General features: G+C 37.5%; 1 protein-coding gene across 1 annotated transcript; it reads left to right on the top strand.

The window, feature by feature from the left end:
- The first annotated feature begins 10,013 nt into the window (after positions 1-10,013).
- LOC103733352 (olfactory receptor 5B12-like) lies at positions 10,014-10,958 on the top strand. The gene has a single exon (XM_008832174.1). It carries the CDS (start codon positions 10,014-10,016, stop codon positions 10,956-10,958), a length of 945 nt encoding a protein of 314 aa, XP_008830396.1.
- The last annotated feature ends 64 nt before the right edge of the window (positions 10,959-11,022 follow it).

The raw sequence follows: 11,022 nt of genomic DNA, 5'->3' as shown, positions 1-11,022 counted from the left end.
TCTTTGATTCATTTGTAGTGTTTGTATCTAGACCTAATTTCAGGAACCAGAATAATGAAAAGGAACCAGAGAGGTAAATGGAAAGAAAGATCTCGAGAGAAGAATAGTAGAAAAGAGGTGTTACTAAAAGAGAAATTAATAAAAATGGGGTTGTTTAAATGGGAGTGGGGAGGGTTGGTTATACAAGGAACCTTGGGCATAAAGGGAAAGAAGGAGCTCAAGAGAAGTAGGACCATAGGAGAAGGGTATTAGTAAGGGAGAAATGGGGGAAATGGGGGCACCTTAAGTGGGAAAACCATGATGGATTAGACAATGCGAGACATAAACAATGCCTAGCTAGTTTTGAAAACCAGTGGGAACCATGTTACTCCTACACCCTACTGATTTATCTACATGACACACAATAAATGAAAATACCAGGTGGGTGGAACTAACATTTTTGGGTGTTTAACAGGCATACTTTGAGGCCTATAATAATTTGGTCAGATGGACATAAAGGATACTTTTTGCTCTTAGCCCTTCTAGGTCAATTAGTTCCAGGAGACTATGAGCATCTCTCAAAATATCCTATAATGGTGGTGGGTCACTTGTCCTCTTGTTCAAGGAGGCTGAGGCGATCCCACCAGATGGACTTGAACCTGTGTCCAGTCTATAGAGGGTCAACACAGAGGAATCATTTCCTCCATTCTTCCAAGCAAAGCCAACCATGGTCGAGCAGGACTTTTGACTTAGGTCTGGAAATTGTTATTGAATATGTCAATGCTGTTGTAATGAAATGCTTCTTCTGATTGTGTGGTTATTAAATAAATTATATATATATATATAAAACGAGGTTTAAGGGTGGAAAAATAGGGATAAGAAATCAGAGACTAAAGTTGGGCTTTGTAACAGAGCATAGGGTAGGGGTTTATTTACAAAAGAGTGGGCACCTCCCCCCATTTACTGCTGCACTGGAAAGTCCACACTCAAGTACAGAAAATGTGACTTCCTGACAGCTGCACAAAGTGGTGAGAGAGGTTCCTCCTGGTGTCTCAGCCCATCCCCCACATGCAGCTAAAGTCAACTGATTGAGGGGGAGGGATATTCCTCTTATAATATTCTGGATCTTTTTGTTGTCTATTGTGATGTTTCCCTTTCATCTCTGATTTTGTTGATTTGTATTTCTCTTTCTTTCTTTTGGTTAACTGAGTCTATCTTGTTTATCTTTTCAAGAACCGGTTCTAAGATTCATTGATTTTTTTGTATTATATTCTTTGTTTCTATGTCATTAATTTCTGCTCTAATTTGTTATTTCTTCTCTTCTGCTGGGTTTAGATTTCATTTGTTCTTGCCTTTTCAGAGTCTTGAGTTTAAATGTTAAGTCATTTATTTGTGGTATTTTTTATTTTTTTGATGTAGGCAATTAGAGGTATAAACTTCCCTCTTACGACTGTTTTTAAAGTGTCCCAGTGATCTTGCTGTGGTGTATTGTTCATTTAATTCCAGGAATACTTTATTTCTTTCTTAATTTCTCCTTTGACCCACTCATCATTCAGGAGTATGTTGTTTAATCTCCATGAGTTTGTGTAGTTACTAGGGCTTCTTTAGGTGTTGATTTTAATCTTTATTGTATTGTGGTCTGATAGAATGCATGGAATTATTTTAATTTTTTTCATATTTTTTGAAGTTTGTTTTGTGTCCCAATATGTGGTCAATCTTTGAGAAAGTTCAACGGGATGCTGAATAGAAAGTATATTCTTTGGTGCTTGGGTGGATGTCTGATATGTCCATTTGAGGTATGGTATCATTCAGTTCAGATGTCTCTCTGTTTATTCTTTGTCTAGTTGACTTGTCTAACAGAGCGAGTGTGGTATTGAAGTCCCCTATTATTACTGAGTTGGAATTAATCTGTTTCTTAAAGTCCTATAGCGTTGTTTCTAGGAATTTAGGTGCACCATAGTTTGGTGCATATATGTTTGTGATTACAATATCTTCTTGGTTAATATTTCCTTTTATCAGAATGAAGTTACCTTCTTTATCTCTTCCAATTAGCTTTAGCTTTAAGTATATTTTGTCAGATATTATAATTGCAGCTCTTGCTTGTTTTTTAGTGCCATTTGCTTGAAATATTATTTTCCATCCTTTCACCTTAAGTTAGTACCTGTCCTTAAAAGTGAGATGGGTTTCTTTTAGAGAACAAAAAGATGAATTTTGTTTCTTAATCCATTCAACTAGCCTGTGTCTTTTTACTGGGGCATTCAATCCATTAATATTTATAGTTATTATTGAAAGATGTGTATTGGTTGCCATTATTTTAATTACTTTTTTCATTCTTTGTCTAATTTTGTGTTTCCACAAGTATATCTTCATTTAGATTCTTTCTGTTGCCCCCATGGTATAGTTGTTTCTCTCTCCAGTCTTTGTATTGCTTCAAGTATTATTTGAAGGGCTGGTTTTGTGCACATGTGTTCTTTAGCCTATTCATGTCATGGAAGATTTTTCTTTCCCCTTCAATTATAATAGACATTGTTGCTGGGGTAAAGTATTTTGTGTTGGCATCTAAGAACAGGTAAATATCTTGGTTCAGGCTCTTCTGGTTTTCATAGTTTGCATTAATAAGTCAGCTGTAATTCTGACAGGTTTTCCTTTATATGTGAGTTGCTGGGTTGGGTTTTTTTCAGGTTTCAGTAGTCTCTCTTTGTTATGTATGTTTAGTGTTTTACTATGATATGCTGTGGAGAGTTTCTTTTCTGGTCCTGTCTATTTAGGGATCTATGTGCTTGTTATATTTGTATGGGAATGTCTTTCCCTAATTTTGGGAAATTCATTTCTACAATCCTGTTTAAGATCTAGTCAGGACCATTAACCCAAAATTCTGCTCCTTCCTATGCCTATGATCCATAGATTTGGTCTTTTCATGGTTTCCATAATTTCCTGCATATTCCATTCCTGTGTTTTTAAAAAAATTCATAATCTTTGTTTGAGTGGTCCAATTCTTCTACTTTATTGCCCAGTGTTGATGTTCTGTTTACAGTTTCATTCATTCTACAGGGAGGCTTGCTCCTGAAGTTTCAAATTGCCTTATTGAGATTTTCACTTCCTTCATTTCACCCTGAGTCTTTTTGAATGTTTCCATCTCTTTTGTGAATTCAATCAGAAGTTTATCCTGATCTTCTTTTAGTGCTTTGATTTGTTTGTTTTTATATTCTTTAAATTTGTTGAATTACTTGATCACGTTTATGACTTTTTTATAAAATCCTGTATCCTGCTTTATCTCTGGTGGGTTCTCCTTGTAGAACTCTTGTATAGGACTGGTGGAGTTTGGTGGGAACAGGCTGTTTTGGTTTTCCATGTTATTATTTTTCCATTGTGATTTTGGCATGTGGATTTCTTAGGCCGTTTGTGATTCTGGTATGAAGCTCGAGCCTTACTTTGTTGAGTTGATCAAGTTTGCTGCTGTTTGTATTATTGGTGTGCCTTGGTTATTTTTTTATTGAGTATGTAAGACTAGTTGATATATGTTTCAGGTTCTCTCAGATTTTATTTTGGGGGGAACTGATAGCTTCAGATCAGGTATTCAGGAGCTCCCACAGAGGCCCAGTTAGGCTCCAGTCAGGCTTCCTTCTAACTTTTAGAAGACTATGAGCAGTCACTAACAGCACAATTTGGGAAGTTCGCTAATGGGAGGCCCGATTTTGGCATTCTTAGGCAGACTGCTAAGGTCTCAGACCCTATTGTAGGGCAGAGAAGTCTAGCCCTGGCAAATGGGGAGGGGCATCACATTGTCATTATGAGTGGACTGGGCACAGCACAATTTGGGAGGCTCACCACCACATGAAAGCCAGATCCAGGGACTTTCAGGTGGTCTGCTAAGGTCTCAGCTGCTACTATAGGGCACAGAGTTCTACCTGTGGTGAAGCGGGAGAGCCCTCACTGGATTCCAATTAGAAGGTGTGGATGGTACAATTTGGGAAACTTGACACCAGGCAGAGGCCAGATTCAAGCACTCTTTAGACTGATTTGTTTTACAGGTTAGGGTTTTAATAATTTCCCCACATAACAGACACAATTTGGGAAACTTGACACCAGGCAGAGGCCAGATTCAAGCACTCTTTATACTGATTTGTTTTACAGGTTAGGGTTTTAATAATTTCCCCACATAACAGAAAATGGGCAACTGTCTTTCTGAGTTTGACTTGTATCACTTCAGCACAAGTTCTAGTTACATTAATTTTCCTTCAAATGACATGATTTCTTCTCCTGTTCAAAAAAATAATAAGCCCATTTTGTGTGTCTAATTTATTTTCTTTGTCTATTTGTCTGTTAATAGGCACCTGCACTGATTCCATATTGTGATTATTGTGAATAGTGCCAAAAATGGTGTGCAGATATGACTTGCATGACTCAATCTAAAGATTCAGTTTCTTTCCATAGAACAAAAAACAATCTAAAAATTCATCTGGAATCATACAAACCCTGAGTAGCCAAAGGTATTATATGCAAAACAATCAATATTGGTCACAAATCAAATCCTAAAGCAAATGGTAACAGTTATAAAAAAATCAAGCCACTATTGCACCAGGGGGCACATCTTGCCTGGCAGGATGGTATTGAACCATGCAAGGTCCAGTGCACAATAAGACCACTGAAGTCTTTTCTTCCCTTACAACCTATATTGGAGAGAGTTTCCAGGTCAGTTTAAAATTATTTTCTCTATTTCTTGCAACCAAAGTGTAGGTCTTCAGCAACAGAGTCCTATCACTTAGGTATGGTGCAATGAAAAAAATCTGTGTTGAAGGGGCCCAGGAGCAATGAAAGAATATCTGTGTTGAAGGGGCCTAAGAGGAGCTGGAGTAGAGGATTCAGGGGTGGAAATGATGCAAATCCATTGTATCTATGCATGAAATTTTCAAAGAGAAAATAAAATATAAGCAAATAAATTATTATCATCTCAAAATAAAAATAAATATTTCCAAAATATCTCCTATTTCAAAATACATATGCACACAACCTGTATCTCCTCTCTTCTCACTTAATACAATCTTCTCAAACTTAATATACACTGTTATGAAGATATCACCTTTATAACAACTTATTCACAAATGATTTCTAAAGATCACATGGGAAGTCATTTCAGAATTTTGGTACTGAAGTACAGATGTGAATCTTGCAGTCTACCACACCACACTCAAGACTCTGGCGACAGTATGAAATTAAAGTTTCAATTCACAAATGGTACAAAGAACTGCACGTATGTCTATAAGAACAAGGTAAAATTTCAGTTGTGTGAGATGATGAAAGTGCATAGACTGAAGGCCTGTAAGGGTATGCCACTCATCCCTACCTCAGTAGGGCAGATTTTAACTATTCACATACCTCTGAGTCAGTCATAAGGATATGCTGAAATAATTTTTGTGTTTGTTGGATACATTTTGGAAATTGTGCTGCTTTTCCTCACAATGGCACAGACTCCCAGAAAACCAATGGTTTCCAATAGCAAGTTGATGGAGTTGTCGTGTTATACCTTCTGACCAAGTGCATGGTCCTTGATGATAGTTTTTTATTAGTGAGGAATGCTCTGGTTTTGATTTCACTGCACGTTTATTTGTTCATTTTTATTGAGAATGGCTCACAAATGGGCACTATCAAAGGGGGAATCTTGAGGATGTTACAGTTACATGGTTTCTCCTAGAGTCTGTACTGCTTTGAATCTTGGGATTTTATCACACAATCTTTACTTTACTTGACACAAATATTCCCACACTGGTCCTCTGTCATTTTTATGAGCTTGTGAAATATTTCTTCAATCAGCATTCTGACCAGGTAATATAAAGATGAATTCCTCTTTTCCCTTTCATTTTTCCTCATACTGTATTTTTTAAAATATTTTGTTATTTTTATTTCATGTATGTGAATGCATTGCCTGCATGTATATAAGTGCACCCAAGTCATTCAATACCTGCAGAAGTCAGAAGAAGGCATCAGATACCCTAGAACCGGAGTCACAAACAGTTGCAAGCCACCGTTTGGGTACTGGAAATTGAGCCCAGATCCTCTGAAAGAGAAGTCAGTGCTCTTAACTGCTGAGCCATCTCTGCAGCCCCTCCTTGTACTGTGTTTTACTTAGTTAGTATACAGTGAATGTATTTATCTGAACATGTAATTGTCTCTTATCATCTTTACTTGTTGAATACTTATTTTTGCCATTACACCTGAGCACCACGAATACAAAGAATATTTCTAATTTTGCATGGACTTCTTTACAAGTCTTAGCACTATAGTTGAAACACATGAGGGATAAATAAACAGGAACATATTGAGATTTCTTCTCTAACATTAAATATATAATGCCAACTAGGGAAGCACACATGTACAGGGTACATAGAATGTGTATTTCTGTCCTTCTGTACAGATATCAAACTAAAGTCCTATAAATCTTGTATTACCAAATGAATTGCTAAAATTAATGAAAATAATCTCATGATCCCCATCAGCAAGCAGAGTTGGATCCTCATAGAAACTTCAGTTACCTACTCCCTTGTTATGTGAGATGAGAACTTGTTGCAGTCCTCATGGGATATTACACACATAATAACTGTGATTGGATTATTCCCTCCTGGTTACCCCCATTTACATGTGAAGTCTCCATTGGCCTAATTCTGAGGGGAGTAGCCCAAAACAAGGATGCCCTTTACAATTCTTATTGCTATGACTGTTAATGGTTGTCTAGAATCAAGAATTAAATTTTCAGAAAATGACATATTAGTAAGACCTTGTCACACATTCTCTTGGGAAAATAAAAGTATTTGTAACAATAGTAATCACACTTGCCAGCTATGAGACATGATGGAGACTACTTCCTTGGCACACCAGGAGTATTTTAGGCCAGGCATCTTTGTGCCTATCCACTTAGTGTTCCCTTTTATTGATGAAGAGATTATGAACTTTGGAGAGCTCGTATAACCTATATACAAAGATAAAACAAGAGGCCCAGGACTGGACCCTGCGTTAAAGGATTCCAAAGTCAACTACATTATTTTTCTTTGTATTTTGTCAATTTTGATGTGTTTAAGCATTCATTCCAAATACTGAGTCTCCAAATGAAGAAGTTTTCCTATTTTCAAGGACTGAATTTATGACATCTTACTCCTGTATAAAGGTGCTGGAGTTGCACACTGTATTGCTCAGGGAGGAGGTAAGCCTCTGGGTCAGACCCATTACCTGCATAAACTTAAGAGTAGAAATAATCACGAAAGTGTAGTCTTATCTCCACTGATTCATCAAGCTTAGGCTTGAAGGTGTTGTATTTTGTACTAGAGGAGATCAGAGGTCATGTATTGACCCAATAAATATTTTGTGAACACAAACCTATGTGTTACAGGACATAAGAAAAATATGAGTGCTTAGGCCCCTGTTTTGCTAAGAAGGAACTTGTTTGATTTTAATACAGCAATTTAAAGTGCTTTAATCATGTTGACTCTTTATGAACAGTGATAATATTTGTTATATTAACTGATATCAGATTTCATGCTAAGATCAAATTGGGGTATGAATGTAAAATGATATTGAAGACAGATGGGGTGGGCCATGCGTTTAATCCTAAGACTTCAGAAAAGAGTCAAACAGATCTCTATATGATTGAGGTTCACCTCATTTACATAGAAAGATCCAGGTCAGCTGGGGCTACAGAGATACCCTGTCGCACCACCCTACTGAAAAGTACTAAAATGTTATCACAATCTGGATTATCATAGTAATATTTTTAAAAGGAGGTATGGCTATTAAAAATGAGGACATATCAAGCTTAGGAACAAATCACAAAATGCACATAAATAGTTATAAATTTTCACAAGGTACAACTATTATAAGGAGATCTAAACTCCTGCTATGATTCTGTCCCTAAAGACTTACCTAGTTAGGAAACTCAGTTTATTAACCATTACACTGACATAGTTACAGACAGCAGTGTACACATATCAGCCATTGCAGCTGTGAGGAAAAAAAAATCCATTCACTCTTAAAAATGGAGAATTTGCCATAATAACCATGGATCTGTACGTGTCAGTCTGAAAAACCCCAGCATCAGAAAACATGTTAATACATTATTGGAGACCAAAGAGTTAGTAAAACTCTTGTGCACCATGGAGAATGAGATAATGCAAAACACATAGTACTATGTGGGTTATTAGATTTAATGTTAAAAATCATGTACTCTTAATTTTTTAACTTTATTGACATGAATGCATGTTGGATTTTGTCAAAGGTCTTTTTTGTATCTCTTGAGATGACTATGTGGTTTTGTCTTTAAGACCATTGGAGACAGGATCTCTCTGAAGCGCCAGCTGCTGGTCTGGGACACACTATGTAAAGCAGGCTTGTCTCAGTCTCACAAAGATCTGCCTGTCTCTGCCTCCCAAATACTGGGATTAAAGGTGTGTGTCACCATGCCTGGCTCTCATGTCCTCTTCTAACTATGTAAACATTTTGTGGTTCCCATTTTTATAATTATACAACCGATACTCAGAAAGGTAGATCATTTGCTCACTCAGCTTTTAAAGCATGTCCACAAGTTATGTATATTTCCCTATTTATTTTATATTATATCTGACTCTTTTCAAAATTCAAGTTCCATTCAAATTGCTGTTATTGCTTTTAGTTCTGGTATGTGGAAAAATGTCCTGCTCACAACGTGCACAATGAAACTTACTGAATAAAAGATAGTGGAAGCATTACTGCATAATGAATTAATATATTAATTATTTAAAATTTTAAACTGCCTAGAGTTTTATCAGGAAAAGAAGTTCATAGTACACACTGTATATTTTGTTATTGATTTACAAAATAGGTGGATTTTCCATAATACCTATGACCAAGGCAGGCTTTTAGCTTTCCTTATGTGTTTAATTCATAACATCAGTGATAATGGAGTTTTAAAATGTGTTTAAAATTCATGGCTTCTCAGGTTCTGAAAATGGAACTATAATATTACAAAGAGAAATCTCTCTTATGTCCCAAATCCAACAAAAAAGGCATTTACTGAATGTGTAAAAGTCAGATAATAATTTATGGAAGGAAAGACTTTAGTTCAGATATGTGAGTTTATGTCCATGATAACTAAAAGTAAAGAAGGATTCCTGGACTTGGCACCACTGGAATGATGGCTCACATACAAAAGGAGGACAGGAGGGCTCAGTGGTTAAGTCCCGTTCCTAAATCTATATCAGGCAGTGCACAAACACTTGTAACTCCAGCTGTAAGGGATCTGATGCCCTCTTCTAGACTGCATGGGCAACCCCACACAAGGATTCCTAATTAAATAGAAAGAAATTATTAAAATAGAAGAATTCTGCATTGAAAATAGAAAGAAGCCACATGAAGGATAGGAAGAGAAAAGTAATTTAAAATGGATCCAAAGACATGAATAATGTCATCAAAGCCTTAATTTTACTTCTGGTTGCCTCATCTTATATATTAGCCACTTGTGAAATCAAGACATATCAAGACATTTAACTCAATCATAGTGTCTAAGAACTAATTCTTTCTGCCATTTGAGTTAGAGAAATCAGGAGCCATATATAAACCAGGAAGTGGGCATTCAGCAGAGACCACTGCTGTGGCACTGACCTTGTATTCTACAGCCTTTCTAATTTGTGTCATTTAGAATCTGACTACAGTGCAGAGCATTAGCCTAGCATTTTCTGGGCCCTGAATTTCATTAACCACATCAAGACAAAGCAATAGAAGAAATGAGTCAATGGTATTTTTACAGCAGTCTGGTCAGATTAAGATCAGAAAAACACTAATTCATTCATCTGTGGTCATTTTAAAAGTCCTTTATTCTGGGACACAGAATGATCTAGCAATAAGGAAAAGTTACCCGATGCTGTCATGGCCTGCCTTCCATCAGGACTGCTATAATTGTGTATTCACACCAAGAGAAGGTATGCAGAAGACACACTGAGTGGGATCTGCATCCCCTACATTTCTCATTCTGGTCTCTTTCTCTTTGCTGCAGGACAGTCACATAATTCTCAATGGAGAACAGCACAGAAGTGACCGAGTTCATCCTCGCTGGGTTAACTGATGACCCAGACCTCCGGATTCCACTCTTCATCCTCTTGCTTCTCATCTACCTCAGCACTGTGCTTGGGAACCTGGGAATGATTGGGTTGATTCTGCTGGACTCTCATCTCCACACACCCATGTACTTTTTCCTCAGTCATCTCTCCCTGGTGGACCTTGGATATTCTTCAGCTGTCACGCCCATGGTGATGGCAGGTCTCCTCTCAAGAGACAAAATCATATCCCACAATGCTTGTGGAGCGCAGCTCTTCTTCTTCGCAGGCTTCATCATCACAGAAGCTTTTCTTTTGTGTTCCATGGCTTATGACCGCTATGCAGCAGTGTGTAAACCCCTGCATTACACCACCACCATGACCACAAACACTTGGATTTGTTTGAACATAGGCTCCGATGTCTGTGGCTTTCTGAATTCTTCCATCCACACTGGGAACATTTTCAGGCTCTCCTTCTGCAAGTCCAATGTGATTGACCACTTTTTCTGTGATATTCCTCCGCTCCTGGCCCTCTCATGCTCAGACACTTACGTTTGTGAAATGACTGCCTTCTTACTGGGGGGATTTAATATTCTCTTTTCTCTTGTGGTCATCTTTATCTCATACTTATTTATATTCATCACCATCCTGAGAATGCGCTCATCTGGTGCCCTTCAGAAGGCCTTTTCCACCTGTGCTTCCCACCTCACTGCAGTCTCCATCTTCTATGGGACCATCATCTTCATGTACCTACAGCCCAGCTCCAGCCACGCCATGGGCACTGACAAGATGGCGTCTGTGTTCTACACCATGGTCATCCCCATGCTGAACCCTCTGGTCTACAGCCTGAGGAACAAAGAGGTGAAGGGTGCCTTCCTAACGGCTGTGGGGAGAGCCAAGTCTTCTATAAGATTCATATTTTAGCTGCACAATGAATCTATAATAGAATCATTTCATGTAAAATATTTGCTATTTATCTCATATATTT

This window comes from Nannospalax galili, unplaced genomic scaffold (assembly GCF_000622305.1).
Source record: "Nannospalax galili isolate Female #2095 unplaced genomic scaffold, S.galili_v1.0 scaffold936, whole genome shotgun sequence".
NCBI lineage: Eukaryota > Metazoa > Chordata > Mammalia > Rodentia > Spalacidae > Nannospalax > Nannospalax galili.
The sequence above is the reverse complement of the archived record's forward strand: the minus strand, read 5'-3'. Positions and strand labels throughout refer to the sequence as shown.

What these genes read in the sequence shown, in the direction of transcription:
- LOC103733352 (XM_008832174.1), top strand. Translation starts at nt 10,014, where the DNA reads ATGGAGAACAGCACAGAAGTGACCGAGTTCATCCTCGCTGGGTTAACT.